Raw genomic sequence first — 21,455 nt, 5'->3', positions numbered from 1 at the left:
GGGTCGAGGGATAAAGATAAGAAGGAAAGGAGGTAAGGGTCTAGGGATGAAGGAAAGTAGGTAAGGGTCGAGGGATGGAGGTAAGGGTCGAGGGATGGAGGTGGTTTGGTTTGCTAATGGGAATATTAGTTTTAATTAGATAGTTTTCACATATTTTTTCTCGTGTCCTCAGGCTGAGGAGGCCAGACGTCTGCAGGAGCTTCACCGCTCTGAAGAGTTGGCATCTCTCGCTCTGCCTCCGCCTCCGGCTCCAGTAGAAGCTGTAACATCCCCGGGCTCGATGGAGGAGGAGGTGGAGTTACCCGAGCCTCTCCAGGAGGCGTCTGAAGAAGAGGAGGAGGCAGTCCGACCTCAGGACGCGACTCAGGTGGAGGAGATCCTGAGACTGGAGCGGGAGATCCAGGTGCTGCAGAGGCAGAAGGAGCGTCAGGAGCTCTCTCTGACCGAAGCCTCCCTCAACCGGCTGCAGCTCCTCCGCGACCAGGAGCTCCGGCGCCTGGAGGACGAGGCCTGCAAGGCGGCGCAGCAGTTCCTGGAGTCGCTGAACTTTGACGAGATCGACGAGTGCGTGAGGAACATCGAGAGCTCGTTGGGAGTGGGCGAGGAGGAGGAGGAGGAGGAGGCGGAGAAAGATGTCGGGAGGCGGCGAGGGAATGACGAGGAGGAGGTGGACGAAGGCTTCGGCGCTGACGATGAGGCCTTCAAAGACTCGCCGAACCCCAGTGAACACGGCCACTCAGACGGGCAGAGGACGAGCGGGATCCGAACGAGCGACGACTCGTCTGAAGAAGACCCGTACGCCAACGACGGCGTGGCCCCTCCCCTCCCCCCAACCACCAACGTGCTGCACCAGTCGCTGCCTTTACCACCGGCGCCCGCCGCCTGCCATAGCGCCTCCTCCAGCGCGGACTCGGCCTTCTGCCACCCTCAGGCTTCATCCGAGGCTCAGTCTGACGACCTGGTGGAGCTGATACCGCCCGACGAAGACTCAGACTACGACCAGGACGACTACGACGAGGGCGCCATCGTCTCCAGTGGCAGCGTGGCGTTCTCCAACTCCCGCAGCGGCCAGTGGTCGCCTGACTACAGAGGCTCTGTGGGAACCTACAACAGCTCGGGGGCCTACCGCTTCAGCTCGGAGGGGGCGCAGTCATCGGTGAGTCCCAGGGTCCCTGAACGTTACATCATAATCTGTTTTCACAAGTCAGCAGTTTGTGAATGTTGGTTGTTGGATTTGAGGGAAAATTTGCAGAAATGTATTGGATCGGAAATGTTAGTAGGCGGAGTCACTCGGCTCCTTCTACAGAGTGAAAGTAGGAGAAGTTTCAAGTGTGAAGGAACCATCTAAAGAGGCTCAGACAGAAAGCAAAGCTCATCTTTTTCTAAAAAAAAAAGTAGGACAGTACAGATCGGTTATTTTGGTACCATTCCCAACTCTTGACAGTGGAAAACACCAATAAGTGTGCACCGTACCGTACCGAGCTGAACCGGACTGATTAGTGGAAACAGGGCTTAAATAAAAGATACACTGAAGTTATATAGTTAATTGAATGCTGTTGTGTTATTTTGTGTCGTTCTAATGTGTTTGGATAGGCCTATTAGTGTGTGCAGCTGTGCAAAAAGTGAAATGCTTTAACCTCTTTCAGGGACAGTGGGGGGTCCCCAATCTCTGATTTATTACCCCAAATCTCTGACTAATTACCCACTTATTTTGGGGTCAGGGGAGCTGAAAAGTAATAACATACTGTACACCCTGCATACATAACTTTATCCAAAGATGCAGTTCACACCGCCCAGTTAGCAGACCTGTTAAGTAGGTCAGACTCCGCAGGGGCTAGATTAGCAGTTTCACCAAATTTCTGCCAAGCATTTCTGATTCTGATTACTGTATCTAGAACCTCCACACATGTCAGCTAAAATCTTTCCTCCTGCAAAAGTATCAATCTCAAAACATGAGATTTCATTGCAAAAAACACCGATATGTCGTGTCTCTCCACAAGATGAGAAAGATTTCCAATTTTCAGAAAATGTTTAAAATGTTGATTTTTTTTAAAATAGAGTTCGGATAGGACATTTATCGTGAAACATCAGGACATCAGGAGCAACTCAACTCTTCAAGGCTTTTACAACACAGTGTCCAATTTGCATCTTTGCATTGACATTGAATGCAGGTTGCTGCACACACTAAAAAGGTTTTGATTTGACTGTGAAACCACCCTTAGGCTTGAAAGACATAAATAATCAAACAGGACACATGAAAACCCTGATCTGCTGTGTTACATCTAACTTTATTGTTATGATCTGGATTAAGCAACACATTAACCCTTTGAAGAGATGAAAAGAGAAATCCACGTGGTAGTAAGTCTCTCATTTCTGTTGTTGTTTTTCCAGTTTGAGGACAGCGAGGACGACTTTGACAGATTTGACACCGATGACGAGCTGTCGTATCGCCGGGACTCCGTCTACAGCTGCGTCACTCTCCCGTACTTCCACAGCTTCCTCTACATCAAAGGTAACTCCTACAATACTTCATAAAATATGATGGATATGAACTCTTAAAGCTCTTCAGACTTCCACTTTCCCAACGAGTCTTTCACCATGACCACTATGTCAGACGTGATTTGTTATGTTTTCTGTCCCCTACAGTCGCTTCCTTCCTAATTAAAGCATTCAAATGTTTATGTTTTCCTCTGCAGGCGGCCTGATCAACACGTGGAAGCGTCGCTGGTGCGTCTTGAAAGACGAGACCTTTCTGTGGTTCCGGGCCAAGCAGGAGGCTCTGAAGCAGGGCTGGCTGCACAAGAAGGGAGGGGGCTCGTCCACGCTGTCCCGCCGCAACTGGAAGCGCCGCTGGTTCGTGCTGCGGCAGAGCAAGCTCATGTATTTTGAGAACGACGGCGAGGATAAGATGAAGGGCGTTCTGGACATGCACAACGCAAAGTAAGGACTCATCGGGACCGCCTCGACATCCCAGAAACAAGAAACAGTCAGATGTGCAGCAGCATGCAGCATTTCTTAGATGGTTGATGGTTGTTTGTTGGATGATGGATGGATGGATGGATGGTTGTTTGTTGGATGGATGGATGATGGTGGATGATGGATGATTGATGTTGGTTTGTTGGATGATGGATGGATGGATGGATGATTAATGGTGGTTTGTTGGATCAATGGATGGTTGGATGGATGATTGATGGTTGTTTGTTGGATGGATGGATGGATGAATGATGTTGGTTTGTTGGATGATGGATGGATGGATGGATGATTGATGGTTGTTTGTTGGATTTATGGTTGGATGGATGGATGATGATGATGATGATGGTGGATGGATGGATGGATGATGGTTGTTTGTTGGATGATGGATGGTTGGATGGATGGACGGATGATGATGATGATGGATGGATGGATGGATGATTAATGGTGGTTTGTTGGATGGATGATTAATGGTGGTTTGTTGGATTATGGATGGATGGATGATTGATGGTTGTTTGTTGGATTATGGATGGATGGATGATTAATGGTGGTTTGTTGGATTATGGATGGATGGTTGATTAATGGTTGTTTGTTGGATGATGGATGGTTGGATGGATGGATGGATGATTGATGGTTGTTTGTTGGATGGATGGATGATGGTGGATGGATGGGTGATTGATGGTGGATGGATAGATGGATGGATGATTGATTGTTGTTTGTTGGATTGATGGATGGATGATTGATGGTTGGATGATTAATGGTTGTTTGTTGGATGATGGGTGGATGGATGGATGATTGATTGTTGTTTGTTGGATTGATGGTTGGATGGATGGATGATGATGATGATGATGGTGGATGGATGGATGATGGTTGTTTATTGGATGATGGATGGATGGATGATTGATGGATGGTTAGATGGATGGACGGATGATGATGATGATGGATGGATGCATGATTAATGGTGGTTTGTTGGATGGATGGATGATTAATGGTGGTTTGTTGGATGGATGATTAATGGTGGTTTGTTGGATTATGGATGGATGGATGATTGATGGATGGTTGGATGGATGGATGTTGGATGGATGATGATGATGGATGGATGGATGATTAATGGTGGTTTGTTGGATTATGGATGGATGGATGGATGATGGTGGATGGATGATTAATGGTGGTTTGTTGGATTATGGATGGATGGATGGATGATGGTGGATGGATGATTAATGGTGGTTTGTTGGATTATGGATGGATGGATGATGGTGGATGGATGATTAATGGTTGTTTGTTGGATGGTTGGTTGGATGGATGGATGGATGATTAATGGTGGTTTGTTGGATTATGGATGGATGGATGATGGTGGATGGATGATTAATGGTTGTTTGTTGGATGGTTGGTTGGATGGATGGATGGATGATTAATGGTGGTTTGTTGGATTATGGATGGATGGATGGATGATGGTGGATGGATGATTAATGGTGGTTTGTTGGATTATGGATGGATGGATGGATGATGGTGGATGGATGATTAATGGTGGTTTGTTGGATTATGGATGGATGGATGATGGTGGATGGATGATTAATGGTGGTTTGTTGGATTATGGATGGATGGATGATGGTGGATGGATGATTAATGGTGGTTTGTTGGATGGTTGGTTGGATGGATGGATGGATGATTAATGGTGGTTTGTTGGATTATGGATGGATGGATGATGGTGGATGGATGATTAATGGTTGTTTGTTGGATGGTTTGTTGGATTATGGATGGATGGACCGAGTTTCATGAAATATTTGTTTTTCATAAAGTATTTTTGTTTCTTTATGTTAACATTTAGTGAAATGTTTGCTGCTTTCTTAGACCATTTTTGTACATGGGTGTGAATGTCGCGCCTTGAACATGCAGTTCTCTAAATGGCCACTAGATGGTGACTTTTTAACAACAGTAAGGAAGAATAGAACTGTCTCAAAGCAGCGCCCCTGAGAATGAGCCGAGACATTCATGAAGAGATGAAATATGTTTCTGTTTTCTGTGATCTGCAGAGAAATCATTGATAACACCGGTAAGGAGAATGGGATCGACATCGTGATGCAAGAGAGGACTTACCATCTGATCGCAGAGACCGCCGAGGACGCCAGGTGACATGTTTGTTTGTTTGTAATATGTTGTGCTAAACTACTCACTCCTGTAAGAAAACAAGTATAACTCTAATGATGATGATAACGAGATGTCGTCTCTATGGTTACAGTCAGTGGTTCAGCGTGCTGAGTCAGGTCCACGGCTCTACAGAACAGGAGATCAGAGAGATGCACGATGAGCAGGCAAACCCGCAGAACGCTGTGGTGAGTACTGCCAGGGGGGAGCAAAGCATTGTGGGAAATGGAGTCCATTCTCTCGGGTGTCAGTTTTTTTTAATCTTGACTTCAAACTCAGAACTCAAATATATTTTTCAAACATGATCCAAAGACACGTTGGTATTTATTTTAGTGAAAGTGAAAAACAAACAGATTTTTATTAATCTCAGCTCGTCTCCATTTATCCTTCAGGTCACGTCTTTAATTTAAACTGACCCGATTAAAACTCTGCCACCCAAAAAAACAACGTTCCTAGTAATCTTTTTTTTTAATATTAGTTTTGGGGCCGTAAGTTAGAGACAGGACAGAATCGGAAATTGGGAAGTGAGAGAGATAGTGGGGAATTACATGAGGAAAAAGGAGCCACAGGTCGGATTCAAACCCAGGCCGCCCGCTTTTGAGGACTTCAGCCTCTGTACATGGGTACACGCACTAACCACTAGGCTACCGGCTTCGTTCCCATCAATCTTTAAATTAAATTTTATATTTAGAATGTTTTGGTTTTTTTCAATTCTTTAGTTTTGTGTTGAACGGACAGGATGTGAATGTGTTACATAAAAAGTGTGTGTATGTGTGTTTAGATGCCACACGCTTTGACAGTGATGGATGTTGCTGCTTTTATCTGTGCGTGTGAGTGCGTGTGTTTGTCTAGCTGTGTGTGTGTGTGTGTGTGTGTGTGTGTGTGTCTGTCTATGAGAGATAGAGAGAGGTAATTGGTTTCCTCAGGGCGAGGGAAGGTCAAACTCATTATCCACAGACGCACACTACTATTACTGAATGTCTCTCTATCTCTCTCTCTCTCTCTCTCTCTCTCTCTCTCTCTCTCTCTCTCTTTCTCTCTCTCTCTCTCTCTCTCTCTCTCTCTCTCTCTCTCTCTCCTTCAGGGAACATTGGACGTTGGGATGATCGATTCGGTTTGTGCGTCTGATAATCCGGAGAGGTGAGGACCTGAATGAGACACCACAGCATGCACTCTTTCACACACATTATTTTAAACTGACACACACACACACACACACACACACACACACACACACACACACACACACACACACAGCAAACCGATGAACCGGGGGTGTGAGTTATATAAAAGCTAAAACTCTTCATTCAGGCCCACTCACCTTCTTTACCTCACAGTCTCAGCTGCTTCTTGAATTAGCATCTTGTCGTAGCTGCAGAAGGCCACATTTCAGTTTCCTGTTTCTGATTGTTGCTGCAATCACTCGATTGTCAGTTTAATTCAAAAGGCCCCTCTAATGTGTGCATGTTTTTCACTTGATTTAATTCAGCAACTAGGGGGTGCTGCTCTCTTTGTTTATTTAACCAGGAAAAAAACTCATCTCCTGTCCTGACCAAGACAGGAAGCAGAGTTTCTGATCAACAGCGAGCAGCCACACATATAGATACAACAAAAACACAGAATTATAAAACATTAAAAGACACAAAATAACTAATTTAAACAGCAAATATTTGTCAAAATTGTAAATTCATCAGGGAGAACATCCACAGCCAGATGTGTCCGCCTCTAACATCCTCTTAAAAGCGTCCAATCAGAGCGGCTCGTTCAGTGTTTGCACGGTCCTAACACGAGAATAAAATAATTTCTTCTTGAGTTTTTCAGCTTTCGCTTCACTCTGAGTTCAAGAGGCTTTGGACTCGCTCATTTCTGTCTTGTTGTTTGGACAATAATCCAAGTTTCTCGAGTTTAATCACACTCAGCATCCTTCGCTCTCCGCACTGCTGCACCATCGTATGTAGGCTTGTATAAATCAGTTTAGAAATTTAAAAATGAATGTGTAATGCTGCACATAAAGATCAAAGTCAACTACAGTCAAAATACAATCTACTGATTTTGGAGATTGTGATTGATTAAAAATATGTGTTTAAGCGTAATCTCTTCTTACTGTTATGTTCATCACTGAATTTCTTCTCTTGTTCCAGACCGAACTCTTTTGTCATAATCACGGCCAACCGCGTGCTGCACTGCAACGCCGACACGCCCGAGGAGATGCACCACTGGATCACTCTGCTGCAGCGCTCCAAAGGAGACACGCGAGTCGACGGACAGGAGTTCATCATCCGAGGTGACGACGCAATCACTCGTCTTCCCTGCTTCTTTTTTTTTTTTTTTAAATCAAGCCTTTTTTTAAAGGCTGGAGTCTGTCCCAGAATGCATTTAGGTGTGAAAGCCGGTGACATTAATTCCAGCAAAAGCAAACGTCTAACAATCCCCTCATTCCTCCAGGCTGGTTGCACAAAGAGATGAAGAACAGCACCAAGGCCTCTCTGAAGCTGAAGAAGCGCTGGTTTCTGCTTACCCACAATTCCCTGGACTACTACAAGAGCTCCGAGCGGAACGCCTTGAAGCTGGGAACGCTGGTGCTGAACAGCCTCTGCTCGGTAGTTCAGCCGGACGAGAAGGTCTTCAAAGAGACCGGTAGGGAACAGAAACTGGACTTTAAAGGCTTAATATGTGATTTTTCACACTTAAATGTAGAAATCAAGTATCTCCTCTGAAAATAACTCTGTGAGTCATGACTGTCTACAATGGGTGTAACACCCGAGTCCCACTGTCTGTGATGTTTTCAGAGTTTTCAGAGTCCTATCTTCAGTTTGTTTACATCGCCCGGACGGCCGGCTGACTCCTCCCCTCGCGTACAAAAGTTGTTTAATTGAGGGACTAGAGAAAAGAAGAATAACATACTGTACTCACTGCTTAACTGTGTTTCTAGATCACGCTCATTTCAGGTAAATTTACATGCAGTGTGAAGATACGAGCATAATAAAGATCGCTAGCATTAGCATGCTAACACAACAATGCAGCGCTAGTTGTTTTGGTTTCATGCTGGTGCTCAAGGGCGACATCTGCTGGATCAAAAAATCGCATATAAAGCCTTTAAAAGTCCATTTAGTTTGACTCAGCATGAGTTAAACCAACTCCTGTTCAGACACATTTGTCCCTTTGCGTCATTGTCTTAACATGACACGTGTCCTCTCCATGTTCCCGTCCTCACAGGATACTGGAACGTGATCGTGTACGGACGTAAACACTCCTACCGCCTGTACTGCAAGCTGCTGAACGAGGCCACACGCTGGGCCAACTCCATCCAGAACGTCATCGACTCCAAAGCTCCCATCGACACACCCACGCAGCAGCTCGTCCAGGACATCAAGGTAGAGGATTTGTTGATGTTTGTTTCTGTCAACTTTAACGATTTCTCCCCCAACAAAGACTCACAGAAGTTTTATAAACCTCATACAGCAACAGTATGACAGCTTTCTTAGTAGCGGTCTTTGATGTAACATCCAGTGTTTCCACGGCAACAATAAACATACAGCCACTACGACAAGACATGTCCCTTTACAACTATAAAATAAAGAATTTTTCTGGATTTGATAACTGTTGGAAATATTAAGTTAATGTAATAACTCAACAACAAATTCTATACACCATAGGTTTGGTCAATTTTTAATTAATTCAGATATTTAAGTGTAAAATTCTACAAGTAGAGACTCCACATAGAGTCCAGAGTCAGACTCCTTTGACCCGGTGAACTGTCAGATATTCAGCAGAGCGTTGTTCTGAAGTCGGTCTCGTCTGCTCTCTGCAGGAGAACTGTCTGAACTCAGAGGTTGTGGAGCAGATCTACAAGAGGAACCCCATACTGCGCTACAGCCACCACCCGCTGCACACGCCGCTGCTGCCACTGCCCTACGGAGACATCCACCTCACCGGTGAGTCGCACAAATATTCAAACATCCAGGAAGCAAGAAGACTGAGAAATCGCTTTGTTTAAACTCTATTAAGAAGAACAGTGACTCATCAATAACGTCTCCTTCCTCCTCTGCTCTGCTCAGCTCCGAGGAACATAAGCTACACCACTCTGCAGCACGAAGCCCTCAAAGTGTTCGGCTCTCTGCAGCACCTGGAGGGCGTGGCCGACCCGGTGCCAATCATCCAGGGCATCCTGCAGACGGGCCAGGAGCTCAAACCCCTGAGGGACGAGCTCTTCTGCCAGCTGATCAAGCAGACGACCCGGCCGCCGCAGCCGAGCGGGCCGGGAAATCTCTGCAGCTGGAAGATCCTGGCCAGCATGTCCTGCACCTTCATCCCCACCAGGAGCATTCTCCGATATCTCAAGTTCCACCTGAAGAGGTACTGGGAGGTTCAAAGATTTATGTTTTGTTAATGTTGATGTAATCTCTTATATTGATCCATCCAAATCGCCACCCTCTGCAGAACCCGGGAGCTCTACCCCGGTTCAGAGATGGAACGTTACGCCGCATTCGCCCTCGACTCCCTGAGGAAGACTCGAGCCAGGGAGAACGTCCCGTCGCAAGAGGAGATCCGCTCCATCGTGGCCCGGCAGGACATGAGCACCACTGTTCACTGTCACGGAGGAGGATCCTGCAAGATCACCATCAACTCCCACACAACAGCTGGAGAGGTGGGTGACAGCTGGAAGGGGAGGGGGGGAATTAGCTTTTACGGCTAACGTTGAAGGCAGGATAACGAACCAAATCAACCTTTTTTCCTGCAGCTAAATCTTCAGAATTGAGCTATAAGAACAATGAAAACATGACATGACGGTTTAGATAGCTGGAGAATGGCTTTTACAAAAGATTTGTACATTTATGAAAGAAAGCAATCCTTTGGGTTATGAGAATCTTGTCTGTCATCTTAAAAGAAAGAAAGGTGTGAAGGAGACAATTTGATGCATCAAAAATTGCAAGCTAACTCCGGCACATTGTCTCAAATGTACAAATATATTGGCAAGGTTTCGGTACCAAAACTCTGCCAGCGTATTTGTGCCTTTTAGGCAGTGTGTCGGAGTTTCCCTGCAATTTTTCTGCACTGAAAAACAAGAAATCACACAATAATTGTGTGCCTAGGACTTCTATTTTAGTTGCCGTGGTATCCAAACAGATCTTGATTCGGTTTGGTTTTGACTAGGCGTTGGAAGTGTATGTCTCATTCTGTGTTTGTGTGGTAGGTGGTAGAGAAGCTGATCCGAGGTCTGGCAATGGAGGACAGCAGGAACATGTTCGCTTTGTTCGAACACAACGACGACACAGAGAAAGCCATCGAGAGCCGCATGGTGGTGGCTGACGTGCTCGCCAAGTTTGAGAAGTAAGCAGTCACAGTGTGTTTGTGTGTGTTTGTGTACGTTTTCTCTTTCTGTCCCTCCATCACCACTAACTCACGCTGTGTCTCCAGGCTTTCAGGAAGTCCAGACGAGCACAGCACCGGCTGGAAGTTTTACTTTAAGCTCTACTGTTTCTTGGACACGGACGATGTTCCCAAAGACAGTGTGGAGTTCGCCTTCATGTTCGAGCAGGTACAAAATGATTTAATCATCCAGCATTAAAAAAATAATACGCACCTGTATCCAGATTCGTTGTACTGACAATGGGTCCATATTTTTCTTCTCTCCGTCCGCCGTCCACAGGCTCATGAAGCCGTCATTAAAGGTCAGTATCCGGCCCCCGAGGAGACTCTTCAGTTCCTCGCCGCCCTGAGACTCCAGTACCTGCTGAGCGATCACGGCTCCCAGGCCAGTGTCCCCGAGATGTCCCAGGTGTTCCCCATGGCGCGGTTGCGGGCCCGGGTGCAGAACTCGGCCAAGACGTTCGCTCCGGGCGCCGGCTCGGTGGCTGAGCGCTCGGGCACGTCCGAGAGGAAACGCTCGAGCTTCCTGGAGGGGACGCTGAGGCGGAGCTTCAGGAGCGGCTCGCTGAGTCGGCAGAAGCAGCTGGAGGAGGAGAACTCTCTGGAGGCGTGGATGAGGGAGGAGGCGGCGGCGGTGAAGACCAGCGTCATGGACAAGTGGAAGAAACTGCAGGGGATGAACCAGGAGCAAGCCATGGTCAAGTACATGACTCTGGTGAAGGAGTGGCAGGGATACGGATCCACGCTGTTCAACGTGGAGGTGAGGAGGAAAGATGTCAGATATGTATTTTACTGAGATTATTAGTCTAAAATCTCAGGCCTCTCATGCATTTTTGTTCCTTCTTTGCCGCTTAGTGTCGGGACGGAGCGTTCCCCTCCGAGCTGTGGCTGGGCGTGAGCAGGGAGGCCATATCGGTGTACAAACGAGGGGAGCCGTGGCCCCTGGAGGTTTTCCCCTACGAGCAGATTCTGTCCTTCGGAGCCCCGCTGCCCAACTCCTACAAGATCGCCGTGGAGGGCCGAGAGCTCGTCTTTGAAACGCAAATGGTTTGTACAAAAATAACAACAAACTCTGCTTCAAAGCTTTTTATGACCAACCTTTTACTTATTTTAAACAAAGGTTTCAGTTTAACATCATCTCGTAATTACCCTTAACGTCAAGATTCTGTCGTTTGTAAATTTCTTTGGGGACTGGTGAAATCTTGTAAATTTATTTTGCACTTCCCAGCCACCGTAGAAATATGAACATCTGTTATTATCGGCACTCAAATCTGCGTTTCTGATCATTTTTGTGATTTCATCGTTTTCTAACTTGAAGTATCCAACTTGTTTGCCAACATATTCTTTTTATAAATGAATGTGGTGACATCATGAGCTGTGTAAACCTCTGTCTCTCTCTCTCTCTCTCTCTCTCTCTCTCTCTCTCTCTCCTCCGCAGGTCATGGACATCGCCAAGCTGATGAAGGCCTACATCAGCATGATCGTCAAGAAACGCTACAGCAACTGTCAGTCCGTCAGCAGCCACGGCAGCCAGTGTAGCGCCTGGTGAACTCACAGGAGTGTCCCAGAGGGTCGAGTGCACCCGCCCACCCGCCAGTCCTCGCCGCTCTGGAGCTTTGACTTTTGATATTTCAGACTGACTATATGAATGCTGGAGACAAACCCGCGATGCTCTTAATTTGAACTTGCTCTATATATTTTTTTATTATGGAGGGGTTTTATTCCAAAACACTAAACATCCACACAGGAGGGATCGGAAACCATGAACTGGCGTGCACTCATTTGGAGCTGGAAGGATGTGCTTTGGGAACGTTTCTTCAGCCTCAAAGGAGAAACGTCCCCGCTGTAATGGAAGACAGTTTATGGACAAAGCTGTGTCCAAAACTACTGGACGCTGATGGCCACAGATGTTTGATGTGGAGGTCTTCAGGGGGGGGTACCCAGACTCTAGGACCTGACCAGGTACCTGTACCTGAGAGAAACTCAGTAGGCTGTTATAGAACCAGATGACAAGAGTTCAACTGGGGGGAGGGGGGACGACTTGATGAAGCTGATTCAGCAAGTTTTAAAAGTAAAAGAGTGCTACTTTCTTTACTAATTAGAAAAAGAAGCTCAAGAAAATTGACAACTGACCAAACCAGGAACTTTGTATAAATATGGACGACGCCTCCCGTTGTATGAAACACCACTGCGCCTTTAAATGTCTCATTTCCCTGAAAAATACTCTTAGACGGCTAAGTGACGAATTATTACATCAAACATTTGACTTTAACAGACCTCTTCAGCTGTTACTTTATGTTTCATAAGGAGTTCCTTAAGTTAATGTCGTTACCCTCGCTCGACTAGGAGTTCCTTTTTCTTTCAAAATAAAAGCAGGTTGGTATCAAAACTGGAGGTAAATAACCCCGAGCTTAACACAGCAGAAAAAAATAAAAGCATACCAAAAGTGCTTGAAACAGAAAATAATGGAATTTAAAATATGTGATTGATCGCGATTAATGATTTAAACGGGGAACGTGGAAAGACAGAAATAATCTGACAGCCCTAATTATTGTGCTTTGTATACAATAAGAAGGGTGAGATGTTTTTAGCAGGAGAACATATTTGCAGCAGATTTAATAACCAGGTTAACGTAAAGGATGAAACACCTCCAGGGTCTCAGGTCTCCTCGTACGTACGTACACCTGGTCGGGTCCAAAGTACCTGAACGACCTCGACTGTGAGAATTGAGATATCTTACTCTGGTATCAAAAGTTTTAAACAGTTAAATGATTCTCAACTTTAGAAAATATTTCTACCGATCCAGCTGAAAAAGGACGATAAAACAACCATGGCAGGAAACATTTCCTCCGCTCATCTTCCAGACTCTTGAAGCAGCAAAGTACTAAAACGAGCAGATGTCACTTTTTTTTTTTTTTTTTTTTTTTTTACTGTTTTTCAGACCAAAGAAATCCAGCTGTTTTTTACTCTTTAGTATAACATGTGGATGTGTCTTGTTTTGGAATTAAGACTGTTCATTTCCTCCTGATGCTGACGTGCTGTGGCACTACACTAGGACTGTTGATGCAGGTTTGTTACTGAGGGTTTTGTTCGAGTGTGTGTGTGTGTACATGTGTGAGTGTAAGTTTTTAGAAGAGTGTGCCTACAAGCTTGTCGAATGTATAAAGAAAAAAAAAAAAGCAGAAAACAGAGAAAATGAAAACTGCAGCCTACGAGCCTTTTCCTCTGCTTTGATCAAACTCTGGGACGTCTACACAAACCTTCTCCAGGATGATGTGCTCGCTGTAAATAACTCGCGTCTGCATTTCAAGTGTGTTATAATTGATTGTTTTTTTGATTGATTTGCCGATGATAAAGAAGGTCACTCAAGTGCCTGTTTTAAAGTAAAGCAGGACAAACTCAAGTGAAGTCACGCTTGTTCCCGTGTAACCACAATCTGAAAGGTGCTCCCGTGTTCCCTTTAACTACCGATGTACTTTTACACTGCTCGATCTGTCCAGCCCAGCAGGCCATTCAAGCTGAACTCTGGTGGGGTTATTTGAAGAGTAAAATGAGTGTTTTTGTCAATGGAGTCTGCACAGCTTTTTACCTTTTTGTGGGGTTATTTTTGGGTTCTTTATGCTTTTATTTAGAGACAGGACAGAGTCAGAAACCAGGGAGCGAGAGAGAGAGAGAGAATGGGGAGTGACATGCAGGAAAGGAGACACAAATCAGATTAGAAAACTTGTGGTGTGTGCACAAACCTCCAGGCTACCAGCGCCCCTGATGTAGCTTTCTCTGGTTGAATTTTTTTTTTTTTTTTTATCTAAGACGGCTATTTCTTCTTTCTTTCACCCCTTCTTCTGTAACGCTGTCAGACAGGTCTGGTAGCAATCTTACGATGTTTTCAGACATGCATAAAACTCCTGAAAACCTCCTGAAATTTTCAGGGTGAGCTGCATGTGTGAACGCAAACAGACACATTTCTCACTCCGACTTTACCTGAACTTTTCCTGACAGCCTCCCTTGTCGAATGTCAGTGTGAAGTCAGCGGGTAAGCCGATGTGAGAAAACAGCTGGAAATATTCAGGAAAGAGGCGAGCGAGAGGGGGAGGTTCAATAATGACCTCCGACTTACTGAGCACTTACAAATCCACAAAATACGACCAAAGATTTAAAAAATAATAATAATAATCACTGAGCCTCAATCATATCGACACGCCTCTTGAGTTTACTCTGACTGCATTGATTAAAACTTCATTTGAATGACCTGTTCGGATTTTGCAGGGTTGGTCAGATGTTAGCGTGAATGGCGTGCAGGGTTGGTCAGATGTTAGCGTGAATGGCGTGCTCAGCTGGACTCTTCACAGTGTAACATTCCTACAACATTTCGCTGGAGCTCCGCAGGCGGCAGATCCATCCAAAGACGCGTGTGCAGGTCTCTCCCATAGTGCCTTATTGTATATTGTGTACACTTGTTTTCTTCTTCATGTGTGGTTCCTTGTTTTTTGTTTTTTTTGGTATAATGTGCAATGTTATCTATAAATATTATATACTCACGTGGCTGTACATTTTATACTTCCTTCTATTTTTTTCTCACCTTTATGATGACCACACTGCCGTTTTCTCAAACATAAATCTTGCTGTATTTTTCTCTGCGTAACCATCTGACTGATCGTGGACCTTTAACATCATACTGGTATTGAGTTATTTTTTAATCTGTATCAGCTGTTATGTACCGAAAAGATGATTCTAACAATAAATGGTGACATATTTGGTCTGAAAGTGCTTTCACATCAAAGTTTTTCTGTCTTATTTTAGACTATTTCAACCAACTGAAGCAAAAGTCGATGTTTTATATTTTGAATTCTTTTTAATCCTTTTGACTGAATTTTCTTTGTGGTATTACAAACAATCCCATGATGCAATGTGCTAAGTTATATTCTCAATTTCAGTTCCTTTCTGCACTGCAGCGACTATCAAACAACACTAACATGTGTCTCTAGTCTGTCTACAAACCCCCCAATGATGAGAAAAGTCCATCCTCTCCGTCTTCTGCCTGCTCCACTTTTCAGAAAATGTGTGCTCAAACAGGCCGTTTGGAGATTTTCCCTTCATGACATCACAAAGGGCAGTAGCCCTTAAAGTCAGCAGGATGAGATTTTTCATTAGAGAACTAAGATCAGCAAAGAGACAAACCACCTGATTGTGATATCATCAGTGACATCACAGAACGTGCCATCAGAGGTTATAAATAGGACCCCTTTCCCTCTAGGAGGTCACTTATTGATAATGCCACGCAGACGCACAAGAGCTTCTCGCCCCGTTCGCAGGCGCAGGAGGGCCCGCAGGTCCACTGCTGCACGCAGACGTAGGAGAGTTGTTCGTCGCAGACGCTAAGCTGCTTCAATAAACATGTAGCATAGGCATCTAAACACACTCAACTCTTTGTCTTTATGTAATGGAACAGTTTCATATGTTGAACTGATTCTTAGGTATATTTTAGGTTAAAAAAAGAAAGTTCCCTCTTCAAGCGAACTCGGGCACGGTACCCAGGGGCGTCGCCAGGAATTCTGGGCCCCCTGAAAAGATATCTCAGTGGGCCCCATGACCACAGCCAACCCTACAAGATTGTTATAACCACACCTGCATTACCCACAGACCCATTAAAACACATAAATAACTCTAACATGGTTCGGTACCCGAGTACAAAATTAGTACGGTACATTTGACTTTGGAGTCAGGCGTACTCGGATCCAGGCCAGGGTCCCGAGGGTGAAGCCACTCTAAGACCCCCTGGTGGCAGTATTGACATACTGTGTGTTTAACGTTTGTATGTTAAAACACAATATGTGCCAAATTAAATGATTAGCATGTAAAAAGACCAAATGGTCCCGCGTGATATTGATCAAATTATACCCATAATAAGGGGATGGCTGTAGACCAGATATGAGCTGTTCCTGGTCTAAAACAAGTCTGGGTCTGAGTCCAAGTCCAGGTCTAAGTCCAAGTCCATGTCTAAGTCCAAGTCCCTGTTGGGAAAGAAGAAGTCTCAACCTAGAGGGAAAAAGAGGGGATTAATCTAAAATGTCTTAACTGAAGGGGGTATATGAGATGTACCATATATATATGATGTCACTGATGATGTCACTGATGATGTCACAGCAACCATGTCACGCATTGAGTGCACAGGGTAACCCTACCCTTGACGACTACAGTGACATCACAGAACGTGCCATCAGAGTTTGGTCCTCATTGGTTTCAAACGGACCAATCCAAGGACTGAATCAGAATGACATCATGAGTGACATCACTAGAGGCTTTAAATAAGCGAAGGTAGTCTGTAATTGGTCCATTTGAAACCAGCGAGGATGTAACCATTTCTGAGACACAGCACACTGACTTCAGTACAGAAAGGATAAGATGAAACTGGCGTCATCAGGGCGCTCTGTTCTCCTTCATGCTCCGTCTAACTTTCTTTTTTTTTAACCTAAAATATAAATTCAACTAAAAATATCTAAGAATCAGTTCAACATATGAAACTGTTCCATTACATAAAGACAAAGAGTTGAGTGTGTTTTGATGCCTATGCTACATGTTTATTGAAGCAGCTTAGCGTCTGCGACGAACAACTCTCCTACGTCTGCGTGCAGCAGTGGACCTGCGGGCCCTCCTGCGCCTGCGAACGGGGCGAGAGGCTCTTGTGCGTCTGCGTGGCATTATCAATAAGTGACCTCTTAGAGGGAAAGGGGTCCTATTTATAACCTCTGATGGCACGCTCTGTGATGTCACTGATGATGTCACAGGTCGTTACTCCTGTGCACTCAATGCGTGACATGGTTGCTGTGACATCATCAGTGACATCATCAGTGACATCATCAGTGACATCATATAACTAACCTGGCAAAGTTATAAATAGGACCCCCTTCAGGGAAGACATTTTAGATTAATCAAATCTCTCTTTTTCCCTCTAGGTTTTGACTACTTCCTTCCCAACAGGAATTTGTACTTACACCACGTCTTAACCACACCTTAACCGCACCTTAACCATGTCTTAACCACGCCTTAACCGCACCTTAACCGCGCCTTAACCGCACCTTAACCACGCCTTAACCGCACCTTAACCATGTCTTAACCACGCCTTAACCGCACCTTAACCGCGCCTTAACCGCACCTTAACCACGCCTTAACCGCACCTTAACTGCACCTTAACCATGTCTTAACCGCACCTTAACCACGCCTTAACCGCACCTTAACTGCACCTTAACCATGTCTTAACCGCACCTTAACCGCACCTTAACCACGTCTTAACCGCACCTTAACCGCACCTTAACCACGTCTTAACCACGCCTTAACCGCACCTTAACCGCGCCTTAACCGCACCTTAACCACGCCTTAACCGCACCTTAACCGCACCTTAACCGCACCTTAACCACGTCTTAACCGCACCTTAACCGCACCTTAACCACGCCTTAACCGCACCTTAACCGCACCTTAACCGCACCTTAACCGCACCTTAACCACGTCTTAACCGCGCCTTAACCGCACCTTAACCGTGTCTTAACCACGACTTAACCACGCCTTAACCGCACCTTAACCACGACTTAACCACGCCTTAACCGCACCTTAACCGCACCTTAACCACGTCTTAACCGCGTCTTAACCACGCCTTAACCGCGCCTTAACCGCACCTTAGCCGCACCTTAACCACGACTTAACCACGCCTTAACCACGCCTTAACCGCGCCTTAACCGCACCTTAACCACGTCTTAACCGCGTCTTAACCGCGCCTTAACCGCACCTTAGCCGCACCTTAACCACGTCTTAACCGCGCCTTAACCACGTCTTAACCGCATCTTAACCACGTCTTAACCGAGTCTTAACCGCACGAGCTTGTAGAATGTGATGTGAGAACTTGAAGGAAATAAAAGTGAACTTGTATGTAAAAATGTTTACTTTTATAAAAAATCCACTACTTTTCTCTCGTGAATCTGCGCTGCTTGAGTTTTGCAACACATTTTGCGAGACGTCTGTAGAAAAACAAATTTGTACTTGTAGAAATGGCCCCTCCCCCTCCCTCCTCCCCTCGCTGTGTGTCTGCGTGTGGGGGGAATTGGCCAATCAGAAGTAAATTTCCAGTGAATGCAGTTTATATATTCATCACAATCACAAGCTACAAGATAGTACAACACTTGCATTAACAGTATAAACACAACAACGACGACTCAAGTTACTTTTAAGAAGAAACTATATAAATCGCAAGGGATTGTGGGATAGGTAGTCCCTTGACTCAGGACAAAAAATATGTACACAGTCTTGTATCTTTGGCCTTTTTTTACTATTTGTACATTTCTACAAGTACAAATTTGTTTTTCTACAGACGTCTCGCAAAATGTGTTGCAAAACTCAAGCAGCGCAGATTCACAAGAGAAAAGTAGTGGATTTTTTATACAAGTAAACATTTTTACATACAAGTTCACTTTTTTTTCCTTCAAGTTCTCACATCACATTCTACACGCTCTCCTATTTTGCAACATATCTACCTTCATAATTAACGAGCAGCAGAGACTCAAATCACACCACAGAGGCTTCGCGATAAACGGCTCGTGGCTCGCCGACAAAAAAGTTAATTATTTTTCCTTATAGAGTCCACTCCTTGTTGACGTGAGCGCCAGAGAGGAAAATAGAAATGGGGGCATCGGGGTAAACATGGACCTAGACTCAGACCCAGATTTGTTTTAAACTAGGAGCAGCTCATATCTGGCCTACAGTTATCCCCATATTATGGGTATAATTTGATCAATATCGGGCATGTTTACAGACGAGCTAACGTATCAGAGTATCATTTACATAACGTACGATATCACATGATCCATTTTCTGGGCTGATTGGTCCTGAAACTCCACGTCTGCTGGTTCAGGCTACCACAGCAATGACATCACTATCTGCAGCTGGCAGTGCGATGTATACTCCACTACAGAGAAGGGAATAAGTGAGGTGAAGAGTTGTAGTTCCATCATGGCTTTTTCATTTTAATTAAACGCTCTTCACACATCAAAGAGAGAGAGAGCTATTCAAGAAAAAAAACCTGATAGATCAACAGAAAAAGAATATAAAAACAGACGAGCAGATAGTAAGATAAGACAAAGAAAACAAAACAGAAGAAGAAAGAAGACGCTACAGTGACGCTGGAAACTAACAACATGCTCGCTGCGTGGTCGTCAGATACACCGACAAGTCAACGTTTGAGGGTGAACCGCCCCTATTTAAAACCTCTGGTGATGTCACTGATGATGTCATTCTGATCCAGTCCTTGGATTGGTCCGTTTGAAAGCCAACAAGGATGTAACCATCTGAGACACAGCACACTGACTTCAGTACAGAAAGGATAAGATGAAACTGGCGTCATCAGGGCGCTCTGTTCTCCTTCATGCTCCGTCTAACTTTCTTTTTTTTTAACCTAAAATATAAATAAAACTAAAAATATCTAAGAATCAGTTCAACATATGAAACTGTTCCATTACATAAAGACAAAGAGTTGAGTGTGTTTTGATGCCTATGCTACATGTTTATTGAAGCAGCTTAGCGTCTGCGACGAACAACTCTCCTACGTCTGCGTGCAGCAGTGGACCTGCGGGCCCTCCTGCGCCTGCGAACGGGGCGAGAAGCTCTTGTGCGTCTGCGTGGCATTATCAATAAGTGACCTCTTAGAGGGAAAGGGGTCCTATTTATAACCTCTGATGGCACGTTCTGTGATGTCACTGATGATGTCATCGAACACAACACAACAGTTTGCTCAGGATTTATGACATCATCCGTGATGTCATAGAACCCCAATACGACAAACTGTGACATCATCAGTGACACGGAACATCCCATAAGAGTTTATAAATAGGAGGCGACTTACATGCAAACGTGAACTGTTGGTGTACCTGACGACCTCACACCATGTTTTTAGAACTTTGCAAACACATGGTTATACATTTATTTCTTTATTTAATTTTCAATCTGTTATGTTTTTTATTTTCTCTTTTGAGATCTGTGTACAGAGTATGTTTTTGATCTCTCTTCTTCTAGAGTTTTTTTTTTCTCTTGCAATGTTTTAAATTTGCAAATATATTTCCAAAATGGTCTTAAATGTTTCGTGGAGTCTTAATATATTGACTTAAAGGTCACATATTGTACTCAGAGCTCCTCAAAACATGTGTGTGAAGTTTCTTGTTCTAAATCCACTCTGATCCTGTATTTGATCATGTCTATAAACCCCTCTATTTCAGCCCTGCTCAGAACAGGCTGTTTCTGTGTCTGTACCTTTAAATATGTAAATGAGCTGTGTCTGACCACGCCCCCTCTCTGGAAGGGCTTTGGGTGTACTCGGGCTTTCTTGCTCTATGTCCTATTGTTTACGGTGTATATTCTGGAAAAATAGTGACATCATCGGTGACATCACAGAACGTGCCATCAGAGGTTATAAATAGGACCCCTTTCCCTCTAAGAGGTCACTTATTGATAATGCCACGCAGACGCACAAGAGCTTCTCGCCCCGTTCGCAGGCGCAGGAGGGCCCGCAGGTCCACTGCTGCACGCAGACGTAGGAGAGCTGTTCCTCGCAGACGCTAAGCTGCTTCAATAAACATGTAGCATAGGCATCAAAACACACTCAACTCTTTGTCTTTATGTAATGGAACAGTTTCATATGTTGAACTGATTCTTAGATATTTTTAGTTGAATTTATATTTTAGGTTAAAAAAAAAGAAAGTTAGACGGAGCATGAAGGAGAACAGAGCGCCCTGATGACGCCAGTTTCATCTTATCCTTTCTGTACTGAAGTCAGTGTGCTGTGTCTCAGATGGTTACATCCTTGTTGGCTTTCAAACGGACCAATCCAAGGACTGGATCAGAATGACATCATCAGTGACATCACCAGAGGTTTTAAATAGGGGCGGTTCACCCTCAAACGTTGACTTGTCGGTGTATCTGACGACCACGCA

General features: G+C 44.7%; 1 protein-coding gene across 1 annotated transcript in view; it reads left to right on the top strand.

Annotated features, from left to right (window-relative positions):
- Window positions 1-12,706, top strand: part of myo10 (myosin X) — a 115,350-nt gene extending 102,644 nt beyond the window's left edge. The window contains exons 25-41 of the mRNA XM_061043660.1: window positions 173-1,156; window positions 2,392-2,512; window positions 2,697-2,940; window positions 5,004-5,099; window positions 5,210-5,303; window positions 6,200-6,255; window positions 7,257-7,399; window positions 7,561-7,752; window positions 8,332-8,489; window positions 8,927-9,050; window positions 9,174-9,471; window positions 9,556-9,763; window positions 10,310-10,446; window positions 10,534-10,654; window positions 10,766-11,245; window positions 11,341-11,532; window positions 11,924-12,706. Of these exons, the coding sequence (XP_060899643.1) occupies window positions 173-1,156; window positions 2,392-2,512; window positions 2,697-2,940; window positions 5,004-5,099; window positions 5,210-5,303; window positions 6,200-6,255; window positions 7,257-7,399; window positions 7,561-7,752; window positions 8,332-8,489; window positions 8,927-9,050; window positions 9,174-9,471; window positions 9,556-9,763; window positions 10,310-10,446; window positions 10,534-10,654; window positions 10,766-11,245; window positions 11,341-11,532; window positions 11,924-12,034 (3,759 nt within the window). The 3' untranslated portion in view covers window positions 12,035-12,706. The remainder of the gene's footprint in view (window positions 1-172; window positions 1,157-2,391; window positions 2,513-2,696; window positions 2,941-5,003; window positions 5,100-5,209; window positions 5,304-6,199; window positions 6,256-7,256; window positions 7,400-7,560; window positions 7,753-8,331; window positions 8,490-8,926; window positions 9,051-9,173; window positions 9,472-9,555; window positions 9,764-10,309; window positions 10,447-10,533; window positions 10,655-10,765; window positions 11,246-11,340; window positions 11,533-11,923) is intronic.
- The last annotated feature ends 8,749 nt before the right edge of the window (window positions 12,707-21,455 follow it).

Source organism: Labrus mixtus, chromosome 8, assembly GCF_963584025.1.
Source record: "Labrus mixtus chromosome 8, fLabMix1.1, whole genome shotgun sequence".
In the NCBI taxonomy this organism is placed as follows: domain Eukaryota; kingdom Metazoa; phylum Chordata; class Actinopteri; order Labriformes; family Labridae; genus Labrus; species Labrus mixtus.
Note: the sequence above shows the minus strand (reverse complement) of the source record. Positions and strands in the feature narration are given on the sequence as shown.